The 27,260-nt window shown below is 37.0% G+C and overlaps 1 protein-coding gene across 1 annotated transcript; it reads left to right on the forward strand.

Annotated features, from left to right (window-relative positions):
• Positions 1 to 1,452: 1,452 nt before the first annotated feature.
• Positions 1,453 to 26,032, forward strand: zswim7 (zinc finger, SWIM-type containing 7). The gene is made up of 5 exons (XM_059351738.1): positions 1,453 to 1,536; positions 4,821 to 4,842; positions 6,728 to 6,830; positions 20,437 to 20,541; positions 25,513 to 26,032. The coding sequence occupies exons 1-5, from the start codon at positions 1,461 to 1,463 to the stop codon at positions 25,621 to 25,623; spliced, it is 417 nt and encodes a 138-aa protein (XP_059207721.1). The 5' UTR covers positions 1,453 to 1,460; the 3' UTR covers positions 25,624 to 26,032.
• Positions 26,033 to 27,260: the final 1,228 nt, after the last annotated feature.

A 27,260-nucleotide genomic window follows, 5' to 3' on the forward strand; every position in this document is an offset into this window, starting at 1 on the left:
TTGAGTATTCTGAACGAGGGAGACATTGTTCATCTCTTAGCTATCACTATCATCAGAGCCATCTTTCCATGTGCTTATATCCTCTGTTTCCATGGAAATATTGGCACAATTTTGGCACCGACACAAATCAGTACAGGACAGTCTTGCAGACATACAGGAACATCTTCCTGTCTCACATTTGCTCTGCTTGCAGCTGCAGTGGACTACCTTTAACACACTCTCAGGGGCAGGATTTGTAGTCATCCATGTAACTTTTAACTCCCCATCCTCAATGTGCCATCCATTGCCATTGGGTGAAGGGGCAGACATTTTACCTTTGAGAGAATGTCTCATTATTGCAGCCTGGTAGTTTGCCCTTTCGCAGTGTTGGTGCAGGGCGTCACTTGTAGGGGGTATTGAGAGTTCATATAGAGTATATACCTTGATTGTTTGCTTTTACTCTTCCTGTAAGTCGCTTTGGATAAAAGCGTCTGCTAAATGACTAAATGTAAATGTAAATAATAACAACAAAAATAGCCACTTAGACACTGACTTCCATAGTGCAAATAATGCACCACAATAGGCCTTTTTTCTCTCAGCAGATATTTGAGTGCTCTCCTATTAGGTGTACCAGTGCCAGGCTGCTGGTACAGAAAACGTTTTGACATCTCAAGAGTCACCAACAACATTAAACATGGCATTTTCACTAATGCCATTTCCTAAATATGAAAAATGGAAAGTAAAAAGACAGTAGACAGTAAAACTAGTGCTTTTTAGCACAACATAAGTATATTAATATAACAGAACTCAAACCAGGGATAGCTTGGCACTATATCAGCTGTATGGTGACGCATTGATAGCATTTTCTTTAATTGGCACAAACGTGTCTGAAGGTATGCCACAGTGCCTCTCTGGATGCAGGAATTTGGAAATTATGGAAATTATCTCAACCTCGGCCCTTTGTCATACTTAAAACTTGGGGGTAACCCAGCAAATACAGTCATGGAAAATATTATTAGACCACCCGTTTTCTTCAATTTCTTGATCATTTTGATGCCTGGTACAACTAAAGGTAAATTTGTTTGGACAAATATAATGATAGCAACAAAAATTGCTGATATCTGGCAGTTTTCCATGGTTTTCTTGATAATAACCGAAATCATTTTCAAGAAAACCATGGAAAATAGCTAGATTTAGTCTAGATATCAGCTCTTAAATTAAACTCCTATCGGCTATTTTTGTTATCATTATATTTGTCCAAACAAATGTACTTTTAGTTGTACCAGGCATTAAAATGAACAAGAAATTGAAGAATAAGGGTGGTCTAATATTTTTTTCCATGACTGTGCGACCAACAGCGTCACGCTCGAGTTAGGTCTTTTATTTTGGAGGGAAAATAAATGTACCAGCCGGAAGTCTAATTTGGTTGCACGTCATTGGCTACTGGAGTCGTTGACTTCCGGCAACAAAACGGTCTGAAAATGCGCTCATTTCTACCAGCAGTGGCCGAGCAGCTTTTCCAAGATATTCAAAAAACCTACCAGGAAACTTCCCAAAGTAAGACGAGGATGGTGGATGTAGATAAACGTGTCAGTTTACACCTGGGCAGTTTTAATGGAAATGTCGCTGTAGCATTACCAGCTAATGTATATAGCACAATGTGGCTAACTTGCACTACTTTCTGAGCAACGTTAACGTTAACTTAACCTTTGTTACGAAGAAAAAATGAACTTTTGCTGTAGTTACTATGCCTTACAGTAACGTTAGTGTATCATTTGGTTAATTTTGACTTAATGTTGTTCCATCATTTTTACAACCATGTAGTTTAATGTTTGGGCTGTAGGAGGCGCTGCTGTAACACACTTCTACCTCTAGACCTTATTTATATACAGTCTATGCTCTAGACCAGGCATATTTAACTTTACCCCCAGTTCTGGAGTCAACAAAAGCGCCGAAGCATGACTTCTTCATGACATCCAGATATATACCAAATAAAACTGGAGACAAGATCAAATATATTTAGTATAAAATGATAGAACTAGATGCAACCCTCTTACATGTCATATTTGCAACCTTTGTTCACATTTGCAACATTTAAAATTCTTTAATGAGCATGATATTGTTTTGAAAGTAAAGGTTCAAAATAACATTTTATGTTGGACTCAAGGAATAAAAAAGACACAAAATTACCAAAAAAGACACAAAATGACTAAAAAAGGCACAAAATAGCCAAAAAAAGACACAAAATAGCTAAAAAAAGACACAAAATGACCAAAAAAAGACAAAATGACCAAAATTGTTACGTTAAACACACAAGACACTGATAAAATCATAAAATCAGAGTCACACTAGAATAAAAACCAGAGTTGGATGACAGGATCACACACAATCACAAGATCACATTTATGTTCTTTGTTGTTGTTTTTTTTTGGTTCAAAATGTTGATCCAGTAAGTAAAAATATAATAATAATATAATAAAAAATAAATTATTATTAGGTCATGTAGGTGAGGTTGTGCTGAAAAAAATATCAACATGGCATTTAAACATGTTTTAAGCGGTTTATATATGCAGGATGAAAAGGATTTAAAAAATGGACGAAATAGCCCCAGACTCCATAGAGTTGATAAACAGACATCAGCAATATTTATCAGATGTAACGAATAGACAAAAATGGTCCCTAATTCGTCTTTTTTCTTTTCTTTTCAAATTAAGTAACACAGCTTTTTAATGCATTTGTTAGCTGCAACTGCATATTAGATGGTAATGTTTTGGTTACATTTGAAAGAGTTTATACAACATTAAACACAGCTGGATGCTCTTTCATCATGAAGTCACTCTTATGTCTGAGTGGGTCATAAAGAGGTCAGGTGTAGGCCTGGGGAATTCATTCCTGGCACATTTCTTAAAATATAATAATAAGCCCTATTTTTTATGCCTATTTCTAGACGCTGTGGCACCTTATTTACATTCAAAGTACCACATTTATTTATATTGCAAATTAGAAAAAATAGGCAAGCCATATTTTAAGTATCACTGCTCTCAAGACCTTAGCATTTTCTCTAGACGCCAGACCTTGTGTTACTATGGCCTACTGCAGGCATACACATCTAAAAACATGGAGCATTTCCATAGCGGGAAAAGTACAGGTGTTATTAAATATATAAATAATAGCTCTTCCATTTAAGTGCTCACTCCTAGGGTGCTGGTATGGGCCTTTTTCACAACAGACATTTTGACAATGACTTTGAAAATGGTTCTGCTTTGTCCCAGTAAGGCAAGACCCCAAAACAGAAGGAACTAAATGGAATTCAGCCATCATAGATTTCATCATAACCTGTGCTTTGTAAAAGGCTCAGTGGGACATTCAAATGGAATTGAGCCATAATTCATACTATTAGTTGCCATGAAAAAGACCTATTGGTAGTGTGATGATCAGTAAGTGTGTGTAATGAGTAGGGCTGGGTGATATGGACCAAAAGTCATATCCCGATATATTTAGGCTGAATGTCGATATACGATATATATCCCAATATTTTTATTGCAAAGTGAGAGCAAATGTCAAAGCCAGATATGACATGTCACAAGTAGTTTTATTGAAACCGTTTATTTAAGTGAAAATAAATACTGTATAACAACAGGAGTACCTTTTAAAAAAAATCAAAGCTCCATAAAGTGCACATTTAAATAAAAAAATATCTTAAATAAAAATAGCCTCTGAAATAAAATAGGCCAATCTTTTTCTGAAATAGATATATTTATATGAGAAAAGAATAACAGACATTACAAAAGAACTAAATATGACAAACTCTAGTAAGGGCAGCATTTATATATAAAGCTGCTTGCCTGGAGCAACGATCACAGCGCAAATTTGAACTATATCAAATATACATCAAATATGCGATATGTTCTAATTCCATATCACATTAAAAATATATTAATATATTTTTATATTGATATATTGCCCAGCCCTAGGCATGAACAACATGCCCACTATGACAAGAATGTCATAATTCACATATCACTAACTCATCTTTATCACCAGGCTCTTCAATAGACGGACAACATGACAGCTCTGTAAAGTATAGTTGTCCCTAATCAGTTTTGTCTGACAGCCAGGACATAAATATGGGCATGTTATGCCACCAAAAAACCTACAAAAGGGTTTTGTGTATATTGTCCATAAAGGATTACCTCCTGCCCATCCCCTAAATCCCAATATTCCTTGGTGTGCCTCAGTGGACTTTTATTACCATTAGTCAGAGCTTGTTGTTTTCTGTCCTTCTTTTAAATGACCAAACGAAAGAGCACAGAAACTTCAGGAAGAGCTGGTTTAATATGTATGCTAAAGTCACGCCTAGGGACATAACAATACTGCGGGTTTAAATAGACTGCACAGAGCCACCTCAGCAGTTATTTTTTATTGACCCTTATTATTTGAAACAGTCATTAGACTGGAACATCAGCTTCCCTTTCTCCCCACCAGACTGTTGCTGTATCACCAGGGGAAGATAGAAAAGATACAAAAAGCTGCATTACTACAGTGTAAAAACTTAAAAGTAACTAGTAATTGTGCACACCAGATACATGTGAAGTAAAATGGAATGAAATGTGTAGTGCTTTCTATTAAAATGCATGTAGAATACATGCACCATAAAGAGAAAACACCAAGCACTGAAAATGTCTGGGCATAGCTCTCCAATGGCTCATAAACATTTTGTTCAGCTTGACTTTTGAGTAAAGTCAAGCTGAACAAGTATACACTATCATACTACAAGTTCTCTCTGTGTATCTAAATATACCAATTCTGTCAACATACTTAATTTTCCTCTCTTTTTGCAGTTCCCGATGACCTGCTTATTGCGTAAGTATGAGTCTAATGATTCCCCTGATTACCCATTAACCTCCATCTTATATACACAGTCGCCTATAAATTTGGAATAATTTTGTTTTCAGACACAATCCTCTGTTAATTGTGGTTTCATTTTCATTATGGTATGTTTGGAAGAGATTGACTAATACAGTTTTAAGAAGACATACACTTTATCTGTCAAGAATAAATCACATTGTCCCAATCATTGCATGGAAAGAGATAAAAAAAAATACTTCATTCCAACTTTATGGGCTGTGTATATTCATCACTACGTTTGCTACCAGTAGTCGTTGTTTTCTCCTGTCTGAGTCACAATCAAAGTAAAAACGGCAGCACGTGGCTGAACCTGAGCGGCTTTGAAATGCAAAAACAACACTGATGAAGACGAGGAGGCATTTTTATGTCTGGATTTGCCAAAGTGACGAAGCACTGAGACACAATGTCATGATCCTGCTTTGTGTCTTTACTGAGACATTTCCTGGCACGGTGGTTGAGTTGAGAGTGAAAGGCTGATTACCGTCTGGGTGAACACAGCCACATCCTGTGTAATGTTTTGTCTTCATCAAACTCTGTGGTAGTTCAGAAGCAGACAGCACTCTGTTTTTATATTTACCTCCACCAAGGGGGTATGTTTTACGACTTGGTTTGTCAGCAGAATTACAGAAAAACTCCTGCGGCGATTTTCATGACTTGGTGGAAGGATTTAGTATTGTTCAAGGAAGTGTCCTTCCTGTTACCTCCTGGATCCGATCATCTCTGCCTCATGGGGAACATTTAGAAACAAGAAGATCAATTTAGAAACTATAACACACTGAGTGATTGAAGATTCTTCCATTAGAGAGTTTTGTCTGATCAAAAGCATCACAGGATCAGTTTACTGCATGAACATCAATATGATAATAATAATCTTGCATGATACAGCCCAGTCTTACAAGATTGTTACAGGTGATCATAATGTGGAGAATTAATTATATAATTTTCAGTAATTTACTTTTCTGAATCAGGATGTGATTTTTCAATATATTTCAATCATGATGCATCTAAGAATCAAACTTTGTACCCACCCATAATTGTTATATAGGCCTATAGTCGTGGAAAAAAAATATTAGACCACCCTTTTTCTTCATATTCTTGTTCATTTTAATGCCTGGTACAACTAAAGGTAGATTTGTTTGGACAAATTTAATGATAACAACAAAAATAGTTTAATTTAAGAGCTGATATCTAGACATTTTCAATGGTTTTCTTGATTAAAAATCAAAATCATCAAGAAAACCATGTAAAATGGTTAGATATCAGCTCTTAAATAACACTCTTATTAGCTATTTTTGTTGTTATCATTATATTTATCCAAACAAATGTACCAGGTATTAAAACGAACAAGAAAGCAAGGAGTAAACAAGGGTGTTCTAATAATTTTTTCCATGACTGTAATTCAATCATGATGCATCTAAGAATCAAACTTTGTACCCACCCATAATCTATTGGTATTACAATATTTTGATTTTAAACCAGTCTTATTGTGGACACTTCATATTCAGGATTGCGTGAGGACAGTGGCTGTCAGAGAGGTTGATATGCTGGTTCTTCTACTAACAGTAACACCCAACATACACAGCCCACAGGCAGCTGATAAAACATGCTGATTTAATGATGAAGCTCCACCCAAACACACTGCAGGGTTCATAAATACATTTGTCTAATTTGATATTTTCTTCAAAGTTTCTGTATACAGTGCAAAATGTCTACTTAACTTATTAACTTTTACAAACCACATTTTCAAGTCTTATTTGAACATTGTTTTAACTCTAGTACAAAAGTCCAAAACATGGATGTGGACGCTCGTCTCTTAAGTTTTCCTTCTCGTGTCTTTCAGGTTGAAGTTTGTCTTCGGGCCCTGTGCGCTGCAGGCTTTGGACCTTGTTGACCAACGTTCAGTCACCTGTCTGTCGTCTCCCAGTGGACGCAAAGCTTTCCAGGTCTGTCAAGTCTTGGAAAGTTTGGAATATGCTAGAATTTGAATATACTGTAACATAATCTGGTGTTTAATCTACACAGCAGTTTGTGTAAACCAAAAATCTTTTTTTGAAATGGGATATATCATATTTGTCATATTTGAGTCTTTTCTTCTGGTGTCTTACATCAAATGTGTAGTAGACACATAGAAAAGAAAATAGAAAGTAAAATAATAATTAATATGAACAGTTGGTGTAATAAACAGTAACTAGAAAATTTCCTCTGGGGAAATTTTGAAAGGGCCACGGGGGCTACTGCCGGTGTGTGTACACTATGATGAGATTCTTCAGAGATTTAAAACTATGCCCTTTAACCTCAAAATGTGTGTGTGTGTGTGTGTAATTAAAATCACATAAAGTTACTGTGTGTGTGTGTGTGTGTGTGCGCGTGCGTGTGTTTGAAGCATGTGTGAGGAGTGTGCGTGTTTTGCGCATGTGTGTGTGTGTATCTGTAACTGTAATCACATCAAAGATCAAAGGCAATCACATCAAAGCAATCAACAGAATTAACCAACACCTGTTAATGAAAGAGTGACAGCAGCCAGAGGTGGACTGGAATTTCTGGCCTCGAACAGAAAGCATTTTTGGCAAAACCATAATACTTTTCATTGATCCAACTTCACTTTGAGCGTCCTGAGTTCTTCCTGAACGTCTACTCTACATATGTTTTTTTTAAGATAAATGAAAAAATAGCTTCGTTAGAGCGATCTAAAAAAACTATTAAATGTCAGACAGCTCAGAAATCTTCCTGCATTTTTAATATGGGAGCCAATGTGGCTGTTGGTGGGTGTTGGTGGTGCATCTGTGCATCCTACGCCCAAACTATAACTCTGACAGCTTTACCAGAGGATTGTGAGTGAGAAGACAAATTTTCCTACGTTTCTATGTATAAATTATCTCTGTAGAGTGGAATTTGCGGCCTGGAGCGCAGTTTTCAAATTTATTTTTGGACAGTTTTTTCTCTCCCTCTACACTCTGAGCGATGATATCACACACTGTGACACGAACATTCCGTGCAATACACACCCATTATAATCTCAGAATTTCTCCAAAAATGATCATGGTCATTGAACAGGGATTGATAAAAAACTATATGACCTATCGAAACGTGGATTAATACACAGATACACAAGACTTGTGTCTACTGTTTAAAGTTTAAATGGAGTCTCTAGGTGAAATTATGCCTGAGAAGTAGACGTTTAAATATCTCCAATTATTGTTCTTTTTCGCTCATTTTTTGTCGACCATCCCATTCATTTCGATGCAAAATTTTGGGCAGTTTTTCGCGACTTACGTCACGAAAAATTCGTATTCTGTCAAGAAAAGTAATAGCACACCGATCCCGATCAAACTGCACGTTTTGATATATAATTTGTCCTGCAACTCTTCAAGTTGTAGGACTAGTAGCGGGACAAAATTGCGTCCGGAAGAGGAAGAAGAAGAAATCCACAGTATAACAGTAGTGTATACAGTACTGGTCCCTACAGCTATTGCTGTATGGGACCAGTGCTCGGTGCGATTGCCCCGAGGCCCTAAATATTGATTGCTGTGGGCATGAAGGAATTCTGTAACCTTTTTTTTTTTTACATTAACATTTATTATAACAATTTAGATGTGATGATAAAGACTTTGGGGCTCTTGTTAAACCTTGAAAAAGCTTTAAAAAGTGCTTGAATTTTACTCTTCAAAAGCTGTTTAAACCCTGCAAACAGCAGCCATACTTGCATAGTTTCTATAGAGCAAATTAAGGTTTGCATTCTAACATTAAATCATTATTTAAACTATATACATTATCCCAGTGTTTTTCACTTGTAAGGGTGATGGGTGTGAGCAGGAGTATCCTCACCCCTCTTCATTGAACTAATGTTCGTCAGGACTTTCATGAACCCAAACATTTGAGATCACTGTTCAGAACCTCGATCTCCTCACCAAAACAGACATGAGTTGAAAAGCTGCGACACATTTTGGATATGGTGTTTCCAGCTGGCAGTAAATCACCTCAGTCAGTTGCTAGATCTTAATTAAATGAATCCTTTTCATCCTGTGGCACTTCCATTAGTCAAGTCCCGGCATGGCTCACACAAATACACACTACACTATCGTGAGCTAATTGAATGCCAAGCCAATCCTGGCATGTGACATTTTCTAACTGTATAATAGAGGCACTTAGAGGGACTCTCGAAGGTTGCAATAAAATGAGTTACAGATTCTCTGCTTAACTTTTTGTTAATATTTCTGTTGGTTTTATTATATTATTACAGACATATCACTGCAAAGCTTAAAGATAGTAGAGGTGGGAGAAAAAATGTATACAGCATAGTATCGCGATTTTTGTGTGGCAGGATTACATCGATTATCAATCAAATAAGTATTGATATTTAGCGTTCTGGCGGCCGTCAGTATTTTTGGTGGATTTTTTTCTTCCAGAGGCCATATCAGGCTCACTTTTAGGAATATACTGGAGATACTGGTATCATATGAAACTAAAAGATCTAAGAATAGGAAATGTGCGTCAGGATATCGTGTCGGGAAGTTGTTGAAATAATGTCGCAAAGTTTTTTTTTGATGTTTCATTCAAAAAAATTGAGAGCAGTGAAGCTTAAAGTTGAGGAAAGTTAGATAAAATGCTGCAGTTGTTGTCGTCCATACATGTTTGATATCAGTTCAGTTCAGTTTGACTGAATACTTTGTTGGTCAGTCTGTGGGTTTGACTCTCATTGTGGAGAAATAAAAAGACTGAAGTGAGATGAACAGACTGAGAATTTTCTCTTATTTACAATATACAAAACAATACTTGTTTGAATTAAATTTTGTAAACACAAAATGCAGTTAAACAATTAAATCGCAATATGTTGTATCGCAATACTCACCATATCGCAAAATGCTTAAAATCGCAATAATATTGTATTGTTACTCAAGTATCGGGATAAAATTGTTTCGTGGAGCCTCTGGGGATTCACACCTCTAAAATATAGGAACTGAGTATTTGTTATATAATGTAGTGAGTTATTGAATCGTAAACCATATTTTCAAAAGAACTTTACACATACAGAATACTACCAAATGACTCCATGCTGAGATAGAAATGTAACTCCATTAAGATTAAGATTTCCTTAATTAGTCCCACAACAGGGACATTTCAAGAGTTACAGCAGCAGTAAACAATGGTAAACAGCAGTATAAACTAGAAATATAAACAAATAAACAAGTAAAAAATATAATAAAGTAATAACAATCTACAATATAAACAAGTAGAACTATACTATGAGATACTCTGAGAGCTGACCTCGTCATCCTGTCCTCAGAGTTAAAAGTGAATAGTGACAGTAGAAACGAGGCGGCCCACTGAGGTTGTGGTCATTGTGACCCAGGTTTCCTGTAAACTCCTTCAGCCTCCTGCAAAAACACTTTTATGAAAGGAACCGTAAAATACAATGCAGCTAAATAAAGACAGAGATTCTGCTCTGTTGGGACACTTTCAACTCAGTTGTTTGTGTCTTAACTGTTTAATTTCCCTCAAGGCTGTCTGACCTTTGTGGTCCAGCAGCATTATTTGGAAATTATTAACTTAAAAAGCCCTTTTTTTCTCTCTTGTCCTCTGGTTGGGACTCTGGTTTCTTTGAGAACAAATCTGGCTTAGAATAACATATAAATAACTTTTTTTATATTTTTGTTACTGCTTTTGCTAAAAAAACAAAAATGCAGTACACACCTTTAATTTACAGTTTATAAATTTGTCAGGACAAACATCTATCTACAATCGCCAATAACCGATATATTTTTGCCCAACCCTAATTTTAATGAAAGTAATAATTTGTGTATCATTGATGACACAGTTAATGCTATTGGTGGTTTCAGCTTCTCATACATGAGGATTTGCTTCCTTTCTTCGTCATATATATAAATGATGTTAAGACCTTAGTTTGACGTCTAGGGGTCACAGGAAGCATACTTAGTAAACCCAAAAGTATGCAGAAAAATGGCTGCTGGGACTCAATGTTAAACAGTTATAATGTTTATTTACAGGGAAATGAATAAACAGAGAGAAACCAACTAAGTAACACAAGACAAGGAAGCAGTTAAATCATCAGGGTCTCCAAGGCCAAAATAACTATTCACTATCTGGAAAATAAGATTGACCTAAACCTACCAAATAAAACAGACAATGCTAAGCTCCCTAAATAAGCAAAAACAGGAGAAAAAGAGTGAACAAAAATGGCAGAGAACCCCTACCAGGCTTCCAGACACTCTAAGCAAACACTCTATATGTAGCTGTAACACAAAAACACAATTATTTAACAGAGCTGTTAAGAGCAGCTACAAGTGCTAGGGAATAGTGTCCCCTAGTAATCCCACAGTGCTTTTAAAATGATCCCATCTTCTTTTAATTTAATTTAATTTTGTTTGATTTTTGTTTCTTTTTACCTTTGTCAATTCTGTATTTTATTGCACTTTTATGTGAAGCACTTTGGTGCAGCTCAGCCGTCTGTAAATGCGATATATAAAAAAATTTGACTTTGACTGTGAGTGAACCAGGTATGCCGAGAGGGGCGTGGCAGGACCTGAAACATACAGATAGAGGAAAGCACACCTGTCCTCCAGAAAGAGGCTAAAGAAAGTCAACGGCGGTAACATATGATAATAAAAAAATATGAAAAGAAATATGTTTTGGTATTGGACTCTAAAAAGAATAAAACAAGCAGTTTAAAGACACTTTTGGCACTAGGAAATTGTGATTGGTATGGACTAAACAATCAATTTATTGATAAAATAACTGGCTGATTAATAATCAAAATGATTGTTAGTTCCAGCCCTCGTCTGTCGAGACATTTATGTCTTTTTGTGCATGATGAGGTATCTTGCAGAATAATGTTCAGTGGAAGTGACACATGCCTTATTTGTAAGACTGACTGCAGTCTGAACCCGTGGGAAGGTCACACATCTATTGCTCGGCTGTTTTTTACTCGCTGCTCTGCAACACTTCAGTTTCGACATCAGTCCCACATGCTGGTGGACACTCACACGGATGTAGACTCATGGTAAATAAAACATTAAATTAATTAAGTGATTCAACATTTTGATAAATACATTTGTTCCCTTTCTTACCCACGCCTGGAAACTGGTTCCAACAACTTGTCATTTTTATAATTCATGGTTTTGTATGAATTAAACAAACAATATAAAAGACATTAGGCAGTGTTAGTGGAGCTTGGGGGATTTTGAGAGTCTCTTTCTTGCTGTTTCCAGCTTTTATACTAAGTTAGGATAGCTGTAGTTTTATATTTTTGCTGTACAGAAATGATAGTGGTTTTTATCTTCTTATCTAAAATAAAGCGATTAAGGGAATTTCCCAAAATGTCAAAATATTCCTTTAAAGCACACAAAATGTCATTCTCTGCTGCTAGGAGTCAATCAAAATAATATCAAAACAGACTGGTGGCACTGAGGAGGAGCTGGGGATCATGGGAGTTGTTCTTTTCATCACATTGCAATCAGCTTCTCCGTGATATGATCTCTTCATGTTCATCATTCAGGAGGTTTTAACTGGGAACTGAATTATCCGGGGAGGTCTCCTCCTCTCCAAAACAAACAGACCCAGTGATACCAACACTAAATAAAGCAGTTTCACATTCTTTTGGCCGATGTTGCTCAGCGGACAACCAGAGATCCAGATATCCAACAGTCCCCCAGTTTATATTAAAAATGTGAATTAAAACTGGATGAAAAGTCAATGTATGCAAGCTTCTTGCAGACGACCACAATGTCACCAGTAGAGGTGGGGGGAAAATCAACACAGCGTAGTGTCGTGATAAGTACCGATATTTAGCGTTCTGTATTTTCGCCATTATTTTTCTGGAGGCCGTAGCGGGCTCAATTTTTAGGAATATCCTAGAGATCCTGGTATTATGTGAAACTGATCTGAGGAATCTGCGTCAGGATATTGTGTCGGGAATAATGCTGCAAAGTTAGACTATTTTTTTATGTTTCATGGTGATTTTTAAAGCGGTCATGTGACCTCTGACGTCATGCTATCTCAATGAAAACAGGCTCTCTGGGTTCCCACAAGTCTCCTCTTTACATACATGGCTGCCTCCCAATTCAGAACGCACGAAGAAAATAACACAATCCATTACTTTCTTCATTTGCAAAGACATTGAGGCCATACAACGTTGTGGAAAACGGTGGTTTTAGCTACATGCTAAAGACACTGGAACCAAGTATGTGACTCCGTCCACACGTTATTTCACGGACACAGCCGTACTGAAGCTATACAGAGCAGTGAAGCTTAAAGTTGAGAAAAATTTGATAAAATGCTGCAGTTGTTGTCGTCCATACATGTTTGATATCAGTTCAGTTCAGTTTGACTGAATACTTTGTTGGTCAGTCTGTGGGTTTGACTCTCATTGTGGAGAAATAAAAAGACTGAAGTGAGATGAACAGAGAGAATTTTCTCTTATTTGACAAAACAATTCTTGATTTAATTTAATTTTGTCGACACAAAATGCAGTTAAACAGTTAAATCGCAATATGTTGTACCGCAATACTCACCATATCGCAAAATGCTTAAAATCGCAATATTGTATCGTGAATAAAGTATCGGGATAAGATCGTATCATGGGGCCTCTGCTGATTCACACCTCTAGAAAATTAAAAGAAAAACAATAAGAGACAGAGGAGGAACAATCACAAGACATTCTCAGATACACAGAAAATAAAAGGTAAAAGGAGTAAAAAAGTGAAGAAGTAAAAGGAGTAGTAAAATAGAAAGCATTACATAAAAGCAAGTCTATAAAAGTGGGTTTTAAGAAGTGATTTAAAAGAAGTTACTGACTCTGTGCACCTTATCTCCTCGGGCAGCTCGTTCCAAAGTCGGGTGGAGAAAGCCTGCTCACATTTGGTTTTCAGTTTTGACTTTGGAGCGGTCAGAAGGACCCGAAGATCTAAGGACGCAGGTCGGCTCGTATGGAGTTAATAATTCTGTTAAATAGCTAGGAGCCAGACCTAAAAGAGCTTTAGAAGTGATCTGTAAAATCTTAAAAACGATCCTAAAATGAACAGGGATCCAGTGCAAAGAAGCAAAAATCGGGGTGATGCTATGTCGTCTGTTAAAACCGGTAAGAAGCCGAGCTGCTGCCTTCTGAACCAGATGTGAGAACATGTAACAGAACCTTTCTTTAAATAAAACAGAGTATCAGGTAACTTGGTGTTTTCAAGGGCTCTCTTTAAATGTTTCTAACTAACACAACCAAGCATTAGTGACTCTAATCTGAGAGTAAATCTGGTTAGCGTGTTGATTTGTACTTTTTCAAGCTACTATAATCCCATAATAGTTTTGTTACATCATGTGGTAACATCCATGACTTCATGGGGATTTTTTACATAGCATGTTAATAATGACATAACATCTTCTTCCTCTGTGTCATGAATCTTGTCAGAAGTGTGTTTCGTGGCATTAGCAGTAGTGAGTGTTGCTCCTGTGATCTCAGCTGGTCTGTTTTATGTTTTAACCATTAGTGATGCATTAAGTGAGTGTGTCTGTCCAAATGCCATCTCTAGCCACAAATATTTAGCTTACCTTGCTCTCCGACTCTCAATTTAAACTTGACAGTGAGTGCTTCTGTAAGCAGTTGTCAAAAACCAACCAAGCTCTTTTCCACATAAATATCTTTGAATCTTTAAGATATAATCTAAGTGTAAGAGATAAAGTCGGAGGAAAGGAAGTGCAGATGCCACTCTGATGATCATAGACTATATTTGGGCACCATGTGACAGCACTGAGAAGTATTTTAGAAGGGAGTGAAAGCATTGACGAGACTTTGAGGAGCTTGCTGTAGAAAGCAGAGCCCTCACTGCAATTAGTCTTTCACTTGTCAAGAGTCCTTACACGTTTCCTGTGCGATGAGCAGGGGAGGAGAGAGCACATTTCTCTCGGCAGGTCATAGAAACTAATCTTAACAAAGCAGAGTTTTCTCAGTTGGCTTCCTGAAAGTCATGAATCCTATGTTTGGAATTTACTATACTCTTTGAAAGTGTTGAGTTAACTGGAAGTGCAGTGATGTGCTAACTGGGCCCTTTGTCAAAGAGATGCTGAAGTACACTATAAATTAACGTTTTCTGCAATTTAATGATTTCCTGTTAATATGACGTTTCTGTGGAAACTGCATATTTGTAGAATTACACTAAAATGTATGTTTTCTGCAGTTTTATCATTTCCTGTTAATATGGCGTTTCTGTGGAACACAGTCAAGTTTCTGACGTTGTTTTGGTTATTTGGCCTCGTCTTCCCCCTAAAGTAATGAATAAGTCATGAGAGCCTGGCATTTCAGGCCTGGGATTTTTCACCTTATCTCATTCTTAACGTTTAGTGACCTTTCCAGACGCGTTGGTGTACCACAGCCTGTTGGGAAACAGAAGTAGTGATGAGTGTTTTCTCAAAAGTAATGAAACTCCAACTGTACCAGTCTTTTCTCCAACAACATATGGAGCTTGTGGTTAAGAAGAGCAGAGCTAGAACAGTTAGTTGGTGAAGTAGTTGATTAACATTTTTTATTATTATTATTATTTTGATAATTGATTAATTAATCTTTTTTTAATATATATTTTTATTTTAAAAAATAAATAAAAAATGTGACAATTTAATGTGAATAATAATAATAATAATAATAATAATAATATGTAGCATTAATAAATATGGATAAGTGAAAATGAATCACCTTAACCTATTTAACATGCTAAAATGTTTTTTTCTCCAACATGCAATATCTGTAAAATGCAAAGTACTTTCAGGAAGTCAAACAAACAAAAAAAAAATATATTAATAATAAATGCCAAATATCAGAAATGTATGTATATAATGTGTATAGAATGTATGTGTATGTCATATGTTTTACTTTCATTTGGTGCTTGTGGTTGAGAAGACCAGAGCTGGAACAGTTAGTGGGTGAATTAGTTGATTAACATTTTTTAAATTATTATTATTTTGATAATTGATTAATTAATCTTTTTTTAAATATATTTTTATAAAAAAATTATAATTTGACAATGGAATGTGAATAATAATAATAATAATAATAATATGTAGCATTAATAAATATGGATAAATGAAAATAAATCACCTTAAGCTATTTAACATGCAATATCTGTAAAATGCAAAGTACTTTCAAGAAAACAAACAAACACAAAAACATATATATTAATAATAAATGCCAATTATCAGAAATGTATGTACATCATGTGTATACAATGTTTGTATTTTATATTCTTTATTCTGTTTTCTATATCTTTGTGTCTGTATCTTGAGCTGCCGTGAATTTCCCCACTGCGGGATAAATAAAGTCTTATCTTATCTTATCTTATTGTAGATAAGCTACAGTCCAGAATAAATAAAATAGAGCAATTAATGGTTAGATCAGGGTTAGATTCAGGCAAAGATACCATTAATAACATTTAGCGGCTCAGGCTTCATCCCATTTTAGGATTTGCTCTGTTAACTGTAAATGAAATATATCTTTGTTTTTGACTATTTTCGGTCTACCAACCGATTTGAAGTCCTTTTAAATACACTAAAAAAAGACCTGTTTGGGGATCTTCACTGGACAGTACAGCGGCAGGATACAGAAGAAATAAAATTTTCCATTTTCCATGGTTTTCTTGATAATAACCAAAATCATTATCAAGAAAACCATGGAAAATGTCTAGATATCAGCTCTTAAATTAAACTCTTATGAGCTATTTTTGTTGTTATCATATATTTGTCCAAACAAATGTACCTTTAGTTGTACCAGGCATTAAAATGAACAAGAAAATGAAGAAAACAAAGGTGGTCTAATCATTTTTTTCCATAACTGTATATACAATTTATATGGTTTAATTTATAAAAAAAATAACCTAATCATTTGAAATTGATCATCATTTTTTATGTTGGCTTTAAGGAGAGGCAGCTGAAGAGCTCTCTAATTTATTTCTTCTTTTCCCCATTGTCATCAGTGTGCCAAACCGTTCTCCTGACGGGAATGTAAAACAAACCTGATGATGCATGGCAGAAGGCTTTTTATCACTTGAAGAAGTTCATCAGCACACAAGAGAAGCACTTTGATACTGTATTAGTCAGACGTCACACGGAGGGTTGTGTATCTCGGTGACTTCCCAGAGCTTTAAATTTCCCCGAAGTCTTTGTGGGGTGGAACCGAGGGCCGTCCAAAGTACTGGCCCTCTGGCTCATGGTGGCTTCCTGTGAAGTATTCCCGTGAGAGCCAGCTTTTCAGATGGGGACAGAGCCAGAGCTTTGCTTAGACTTTAACTCTCGCTGCTCCTTCTGCAGCAACTTCATGACGGATCTTGATGTATAGTGTCGGTTTTTTTTTTACGGAAACCTGAATCTCTGCCAGGTGGAGGAAGGGTACAGTTTGTGTTGTGTGCTGATGATTATCGCTGCCAGCTTTGCGGTGTGAGCCGCAGCAGAGCCACATGATGACAGCAGACAACAAAAGGAACTCAAGTGTGAGCTGGTTTTCAATAAACTTGGCTCTTTAGAAACCGTAGAGGTCCTTGGCCTGGTCTCCACAGTTGTACTGTTTTCTATCCTGATTCCTGCAGAGCATGGCGCTGTATTCATCCATACTGAGGTGCTTTAAGTCCATGTAATTGTCTCTATTGTGCCTTATTTATTATGAAGTGTCACGTCGAAGGAATGGGAGGCTTTGGTTTCTGTAGGTCACATGGAAAGGTAATTTATCGAAAGCCCTGGAGAATAATGGAGCCTGCTCTGCCATCTTGGGAGGCATTCGTTATTGTGAAGTGTCAAGCTAATCCACAGACTTAATGTCCCCATGTGTCATGTGCATGAAGACGAGACTTAAATCACTGTCTGTGGCGGGGAGTGAGCGCCAGCATCATGGACGGGAGGCTCTGTCAGCCGAGACCATTAAACACAACACACAGGGTTGTTTAAAAATGCATCGCTTCTATTTCGCCTCCTCCAAATAACTAACGTGGAGTAATGAGGCTGGTGGAAGCAACCTCACCTTCAACCCAGCCAGCGTCCTGTCACTTCTATGAAACATTAAAATGGAGAGTCCACACAAAAGCAGACTATAAGTTTGGATATGGACTATAAAGTCTGACTCTGTTTGCTTTCAGATTTCCCACCCTAATCAGTTTATCTGAAGGGATAGCTGGGAATTAGAGGAAATGCCTATATCCCAGTGAAACACCATGACTGCTTGTGTGAACAGTTTGATTTCACACATGAAGCAGCTGCAGGGCTTGTCTTCAGATGACATCATCACTAGTCTCGGCTCTCTGTTGTGCAACTTAAGGACAACAAGGTTCAAATTCACAAGTACAGAGGAATAGGAATTATGTGGAAACGTTGAAAAGGAAAATTGTTTTTTAATAAAATGTTTAACTTTTAGTCCAAGTCAGAACAGCATGATTATATGCACTGTGAGTAGGCCTGTCACGATAACACATTTTTTAGGACAATATTTCCAGAAACTATCACGATAAATGATAGTATCATTGTATCGATGTTGTTTAAGTTTTAATTTTATAACTATATTAGAGCATAACAAGTACATCCTTTTCCACAGCAATGCATTTTTAAATCTCGAGAATATTAAACATTTGATTTGAATTGTGGAAAATAAATATGAAAATATCCTAGATGAATGAAACATAAATAAATAAACTACAATCAAAACAAAATAGCTGTTACAAAATACATACATATACATTATGTATTTTTTTATTACTAAAATAACATATTAACAGCTGGAATGGCTGCTTGGGAAATATAGGTTTTTTTCGGCAATGCGTACTGCCATACTTCGTACACAACACAAAAAAGTTGGAAAAAAGTCAATGAATAACATTATTAAAGGACATTATTGAGTCCAGAAAAAAATGATCGTGTCCATTTTTATATATTGAACGACAAGTCGATAAAGTAATTATCATGACAGGCCTACCTGTGATTCTATGTTAGAAGAACTATGGCAGACCTTGATCAGGTCAGTGGTGCGTTCATGGGCTCCTTGGAGTTGGAAAGTTGTGACTTTGTTGTGCTCATGCACTTTAAAGTGTAATGTGGAAAAACATAGACGCTACAAAGAAGATGTGTTGTATTTTTCTGCTTGGAATGTTTAAACAACACGTTGACAGCTGTTTCCACTATTTGCGTGACAATGAAAATTGAAGGAAATGGATCAGGTGAGCCATGAAATTGAATCAAGAACAAATTTTTCTGATTTAAAGGCTTTGATTTGTAGCTTCCAGCATTTGCACTGTATGATTCAAAAGGACAACAAAAGTCTTCTGTAGTCTTGTGATCATCTACACACGTAATCGACACACATAACAATAAAATAAATAAATCAATATTTGCACAATCTGCACTCTACTTGACAGCACTTAAGTCCTAAATACAACAGGACTCAACTTAGTCTATGCCACTTATTCTTGTGTTGTTTCTTGATTTCATCTTTGCTTGTGTTGTATTATCTCTCCAATGTAAGTCGCTTTGGATAAAAGCTAATGCTAAATGACATTGTAGATTGTAGAAAAGTAAAGATTTGAAGACAAAAAACAATTTCTGACACATTTTAATTGGCCCCTTGGTAAAACAACAACAACAACATGAGCAAAAATCTCAATAAATTTGAATATCATAGAAAAGTTTATTTATGTCAGTAATTCAATTCAAAAAAGTGGAGATAACACATTATATAGATTCATTACAAACAGAATGAAACATTTCATGTCTTCATTTATTTAATTTCTTCCAATTATAATGATTATGGCTTACATTTAATGAAGACCTAAAATTCAGTGCCTCAAAAAAATGTAATATTACAAAAGGCCAATTTAAAAAAATATTTTTAATATTGAAATGTTGGCCTCTGAAAAGTATGTCCATCTATATGACTCAATACTTGGTTGGGGCTATTTGACTTGAACTACTGGAAATAGACTTTTCCATGATATTTTTATTTATTGAAATGCACCTGTAAATAATGCTCATGTTGTTTTTTTACTTTGTTGATCAAACTAAAGTAAAGAATGAGGAATATAACACCACATGCAGCATAAATGTCTGAAAATGTAATGGTTAAAATTAAATGCTTTTCCCTTGCACCAAGTTAAAGATAATCAGGCAGTTTTTCCATAATCCTGCTGACAAACAAACCTCATCGGAAAAAAAATCACAATAGTAAAACAAGAAAAAAACAATCGAAGGTGGGTAATGAGTCGATCAGTGTTGGATTGTGTGTGTGAGAGAAGGAAATATAAACCCAGAAACATGTTCTTGTCTTGACTATTCTGATTCTCTGAGCTCAGCCAGTCATGTCTGGACTAGTTCAAGGATGTTTGGGATCCAGGAAAGATCCTGTTTTCCTTCATGCCTTTACTGTCTCCACTGCTCCTCACAGCAGTCAGTACAAACAGCACTGTGATCATACATGATGCATGAACCAACTCACACTTGTCTCTTTGTATGAGCTTTCAAATTAGGTCAACACACACAAGCTTTTCCACACATTTGAATGTACTTTGCATTAATCTGTTGCAGGTAATTGGAGGCTCGGGACGCTTGTACACTTGTTTTGTGTCCTGTCACTTCTGTCCCTGCCTGGCGTTCGCCTACACCGTGCTCCGCAGAAACGAGGGCCCACTGGTGAGTCAGACTGGTACACACAAGTGAACTGCATATCAATACGTACAATTACCAAAGGCTTGTAGTGAAGGCTTATTCAGATTTTATTATTTTTATTTTAACTAGTGCAGTGCCCGTAGGAATATGTATTCGTATTGCGGTGCGAATTGCCATTTGGCCAAACAAATCCATGCAGCGATAGTGTTGGCTAAAGCCTCTTGCTAGTGTTACCTTAAATAACACAGAAACGCTATCTTTCCGCCCGTATTATGCTTAGCTGTCAGTTAATCATAAAAGTATACAGCAGAATATTTACACACAGAGACAGGAAAGCAGTTCCACAGCCATTGTGTCTCGTCAGTCAGGCGCGTATCCTGAAGAAAACCGTCACGTCACCCAGTCAAAGTGAGACGTTAGCACACGTTGAAATGTGTTTAACAGATGTCTTGTGGTCAGGTCATGTTCTTGTCTGGTCACTGTGGGGTGTCTCCACTCTGACTGGCTGTTTTTTGCTTGAAATATCTGCAAGCAAACAGCCTCGTCTCCTATTGTGAGTATCAGTGGAGCTTGTTTCCCCTGGAGGATGCTGCTAAAATCAGTGTGAGAACCAGAGAGCAGCAGGCTGCGGAGATTCCCCAGCACCACTGATACCATTCCCCATGAAAACAAGAAATAGGAACAGAAAATTGGCTCATTAAATTCTCCTCTTATAACTTTTATAGTTAGCTAGATGAAGCTGGAACATTTTTGTGTTGTTGCATGTGTGGATAATAGAAGATGGTGCAGGATTAATCGGGGCCTCACTTCAAATTGCACTTTTTTTAAACCAAGTGTCGGTGAGCAGTTTTGAGGCACTGAAAAGACAACATGGCTTAAACAATAGTGATTTTTATAGATTTCTTCAGGCACACCATCACATCAATAGTTTGATCCCAGAGAGCCAAAAAGTGTTTGAAAACAATTTGTCGAAGTTTCTTATTAGTGCCTACAAGGCAGACTCAGGGCTTACAAAACCCTCAAGAGTGTATAAGGGACTTCAGGGAGTTAGATCAACAAGTTGCACCTACATTAAACAAAAATAGGAAAGGGACACTAATATTCATATTACGGAGGAAAATTGGACCAAATATTGTGAATTTCAATGGAAAATAACAAGCTCAAGCTCCTGGAGAGTGTTTGGCTGAAAGAGTCTCAGCCAGGGCAGGAATTTCATGAGGGCCACGAGGTCCATGGCCTTAAAAAACATATCTGCCCTGAGGCCACGGTGGCCTTGATGCTCCACCCGAACTGCCCCAGTTGGTTTTGCGGTTTTCTAGTCTGCCTCTTTCCTGTCAACACAGCTTTGACACCTGCGACTTTTGAGAAAAAAAGCATCTTTTGATGACATCCATCATCAGTGGTGGGTTTGATTCGAGCCTGGCATGAACCTCTCAGAGGGGCTATAATGACAGTTCAACACAAATCTATCACCGGCCAAGCAAGGAGACTTCATCAAAACACTCTAATCTGTCCCGCCACAGTCTCATGTGCTGCACTAACACATATAAGCTGCTGAAAGTTTTTTTTCTTCCAAAAGCTAAATACTATCAAGCTGTCCGGGCGGTCAAGAGGTCCAAATACACTGTTGCATATACCGTTCGGTAGCCGCGAGCTAACATTAGCTAACAGTTAAAGTTGTTTTAATCACACTAAACTGTGACTTACTGTTTTGAATAACTTCCTGTCGCTAAACGCATGCAGCTTTCAAAATAAGAGTGCAGTGTGTTAACAGAATCGACCACAGAATTTACAAGAAGACTGTCAAAATAAGATGCCTTCAATAAAATATACAAGAACCTTTATTCTCCTTTAAAATAATTCTTAAAATATGCAATGATTAAGATGAGTGTATATGATGGAATAGTGGCAATAGAATGTGTGAAAGGCACCAAATTTGGGCTTTTATGGAAAAAAATTCTAGGCAGCTATTTTTCCACACTGGCTGGCTGCTCCATGTTCTAGTGGAAAGCATGTTGACAGCAATTAAAAATGACACAGTAAAGGATAACAAAGATTCTATAATACGGTATCTCCCGACTGTGAAAAATGTTCTGTGAGGTGTTTGTTCTCATTTAGCTCTCAAAGAGCACGAGATTGATGCATTTTACTTTACAAGGAGATGTTTCTTTACCTGCTTGACTGTTTGGACTGAGACTCAATCTTCCTCAGAAGCGTCATTACTAGTCCTTTAATCAATTTCAATATGAACATGGACTTAAAATCATTGTTTTATTTTATGGCCTTGGTGCCCTGGCTTTTGGCCTTGTTCCCCTTAAAAAATTGAACAACACAAAAGGTCAAGTGGCCTTGCCCCTAAAATGACGAAATTCCAGGCCTGGTCTCAGCAGATTCTTTATCACACTGTTCAGCAGTCACATCACTCAGGCTCCTCCAGCTGTTGGAGAAAGTCTGACTCCCAGGAGGCAAATCATGATCACTAGTTCTGGGCCTGTCCTAATGTAAATGCTTTCTTGTGTAAGATCTACATAGAATTGGTGACAATATTTGGTATAAACATTGCTTTTAATTGGGATGAATTTTTTGGGGGGCTTCTGCACTCTACATCCTCAAATAAAAACACAAAATACCCTTTTGGCATGTTGAGTGTAGCTGCTAAAAAAGCTAAAACAAGGAAATGGCTTAAGCCAGACAGCCCATCTATAGACGAGTGTTGTGACATCATCTACAACATTTTTGTAATGGAAAGAATCACTTTCTCTGAGGCTTCAAAAAGACAAATTTAAGGAATACTGGGAGAAGTGGAGATTGTACATCGCCCTTCTTTTGTTTAATATTATCTAACTTTTTTATTTTTTAATCTGTTTTACTACTTTCTGTTGATGGAAACACCCCCAAGTTCTGTCGTTTGTTTATAACTACATAAAAATCTGTAAATATGGATCACAATGCCGATTATCATAACGGTAATGACTATTGAAATGTAAAAAATGTAATAAAAAAAAAAAAAAGAGGGTGCATGTTACAGTTTATGGTGGCCCGGATTTGAACACAACCCAGTCAAAACAATAGACACTCAGATGTCTGACAGTTTGACCATGCAGTGTGTCCTCCCATGTTGGAGCCTCTAGACTCTAACATACTAGATAAGGCTGAAAAAGGTCCGTACTGCTCTGACAAGTAGGTCAGAGGACAGATGAAGGAGCTAACCCACCAAAAGCATACAGACGACAGAAGAAGCCAGAGAACAAACTTCTCTACCTTTGTCCTTTCAACACACTTTGGCTCATTATTTATGTGAAACACAAATCCACAGGCGTGTTAGTGTGGAGGAAATCACATTTATAATGCATGGAACAGGCTGAGGGTGAAAACAAGTCAATGATTAACATGTTAATGTTGAAAATGTGTTCAGCTGCTGGGCTTTCTGTCTTATTCGTCACATAAGAACTCCATTTGGAAAAAAATACTCACGAGTCTCTTAATCACTGCATCTTTTATTTATAGAAATGTTTATAATTTGTTGTAAATATTGGAAACTGCTCTGGCATTCTATTATTCTTGGATTAAAGTTTACTCAGTGGAAAATTTCTGGCACGTCAGAGTCAAGTGGCTCCTTTCTTGTGGTAATTGAAGAAGTATTCGGATCCTTTTCTAAGTAAAATTACTAATACTACACTGTGAAATACCCAACTTCAAATAGAAGAACTGCATTCAGAACCTTGGAAGTATGTACGTTTTATCAGTAATATGTACTTACAGTAAAATATCAAAATTAAAAGTACTCTTATTCCCTGTCACTGTTATATATAATGTTTTTGGATTATTATTACTGTGGCAATGATGTTGTATTTTACTGCTGTAGATGTTTAAGGCTGTGCTCATTTATCTAAAAAGTCAACTTTTCATGGTGTCAGAAAAACAGATCTCTTTTCAGATCATCTCTCAGTTCATCGCAAACACTAAAAGTCAACACATCAGAGATACATGGTTTTCACTGGACAGGAAGTAAAACAGTCTTTTTGGGGGAAAAAACTGTCAGACAAATTTTATTGAGTAAAAAGTACAAAATGTACCTCTGAGATGTAGTGAAATAGAGGTATAAGGTTTTATAAGGTTATCAACCAATGCTGGCCTATCATAGATATGTTGATCTCTGAAATGCACAGATAATAAAACCTTTTTTTTTCTTCTTCAGAACATATAATGCAGAACAAGATGTTTAAGGTGATTTAGAAATGGTGTCATCAGAGCTCTGGTCAAATGAAATGATGCTTTATCACCTTGGGATGGCTGAAAGTTGCAGCAACGATGTAGGAATACATCTCCAAAGATGGTGATGTAGTTGACAATGTAATGCGTTGTAAGCAGTGGTGGAAAAATTATTGAGACCCCTTAATTAAGTAAAAGTATTAATACCACACAGTGACATGACTCCACAACAAGTAAAAGTCCTGCATTCAAAACTTACTTCAGTAAAAGTACAAAAATATCAGCATCAAAATGTACTTAAAGTATCAAAAGTAAAAGTACTCGTTATGCAGAATGGACCCACTCAGATTGTTTTAATGTTGCAATATATTATTGGATTATTACACTGCAAATTATTTGTTTCTCAACAAGATTTAAAAAAAACTTGGATTTAGAAGTTTTAGATAATTTATCATGTTTTAAGAGTTAATTTCTTATTTTAAGCGTTCAACATGCTTATTTCTAGATTTAACAATCTTGAATCCAGATTGTATTGTATTGTGTAATATAAAAGCAAAGTCATATTTGTGCAGAATAGGTGCACAATCCACACAGAAAAGGTCTATTATCATTCCAAATCAAAATGTCAACATACTGCTGCCACATCGGTGGTCAGTGAATATTTCCAGGCCCTACTTTGACTTTAAATGACTGAAGCATCGTTAGGGCTACATATCTGCGTCATTAATCACATCGCTGCCCATGTTCATGTGATGACTCAGCGTCTGCTTTCTTTTCTCACAGTGCAAACACATCCTGGCCGTCTACCTGTGCCAGGCCATGGGTGTGACTCAGCAGGACAGCGTGTCCGATGAGCAGATGACCTCGCTGCTCAGCGGGACGGCAGCGCCATGACAGCCAGCAGGTGGACCAGCGCGCCCCTCAGGGACCCTCAGGGACCCTCAGGGACCCTCAGGGACCCTCTTGGATGAGATCCGATGTCACGAACTGACTCTCATGGTCGCTGCAGAGAGGAGCGCAGCCCGGGAACACGACCACGGTTTCTACTCTTACATCCGTCTCTCTGAAAGACACCAGATGTTGCTTTATTTATTTTTTCTTTTGGAGGAGTTCTTAAACTGTTTCCACGGAAACAGCTTTATTTTTAGATTCTTTTTATCTGAAGCTGCATCAATTGCTTAAGTTTGCATGCTAAAGAGACTTCATCAACATTTTAAAAAAAACACATTTCCAATGTAATATTTGTAAATATAAAGCACCGTATGAAATGTTGGGAATAAAGACTGATCAATAACAATATAAACATTGCCTTTATTAACAAAATAATTCACAATACATACAGATTGCATCATGTTAAATAGCAGTATCAGTTGAACTTTTGTTGAATGAAAGACAGAATGGCCTCTGGAAAGGTTGAACATCAGCTGGAGCACAGTGGATGTTTGTCCTGATTAGTAGTAACAACACTATGGCACACTGACAGATAGGTACTTCGGAATGAAAGGCAGGAATGTTGAACTAGATCAACTCGTTATTGTCCGTCTTACCTTTAAAATCGCAAAAAGAAGGCAATAGTTTGACATCAATCAACAGCTTGTAGAAAGCCAGACACCTACAGTACTTATTTTTACACGTCAAAGACAATAATACAACATTACAGTGCAGTTACAGTATAGATGTCTCCATTGGAATGTACTAAAACTTTGGCACACTCCTGTATTTTAGCCCTTGAAGTTAGTCAGAGGTGGGACACTGGACACTGAGGGGAGATAGTGAAGCAGTGGAGGCAAGTGCTCCTCACTTGTTAAACACCAACACGAGATGGTTCAACACCACCAATAAAGCACACCAAAACGGGAAATAATGGAAAATGTCAGTGCAATGTGTGAACATTTGTGTAGTGATGGCTCTCAGGTGACCAAATTCACCCTCATTTATTTTACATAAATGACGACACTCCAAACAAAACTCTGCTTTGCTCTGATTAAATTCACTAAGACCTTTTTTTTTGTGATTTACTAGCTCACGGCCCTGTCTTCACATTTCGAGTTTGCGTCTCGGAGAACATTTGATTAGGGTATTTTTTTTGAGGGGGGGGTCAACTGGTTTTAGTTGTCAGTCAGTCTCATGTTTGTAGGAGAGTAAGTGTTGGCTCATTAGGAGGTTGATTGGACATATTTTACCAGTTTAAACTTCATTGTTTTTCTCAACTGAGACAGCTAATCTCAGTTGAGTCAGTGAGTCAGCAGCGTGTGGAGGTCTGACTGCTCTCACAGGGCGGATGAGAGGATCCCTGCCGAGACAGTCTGAGGGGAGGGGGCTGTCAGCTGGACTCCTAAGGCAAGTGACATTCATATACACCCAACTGAATCAAAGCAATGGGGGTTTCTGTGATGTAAGCCATTAAAAACACGTGTACCAGAAGCTTGGATGATGAATAATGGAAATTGCATTGCATCAAATTTGACATTACCTTGTCGACTTGCAGCATAATATCAAAACAAAGCAGGTGCTCCGTGCTGATTACAGCT

Source organism: Centropristis striata, chromosome 15 (assembly GCF_030273125.1).
Source record: "Centropristis striata isolate RG_2023a ecotype Rhode Island chromosome 15, C.striata_1.0, whole genome shotgun sequence".
NCBI classification, from domain to species: domain Eukaryota; kingdom Metazoa; phylum Chordata; class Actinopteri; order Perciformes; family Serranidae; genus Centropristis; species Centropristis striata.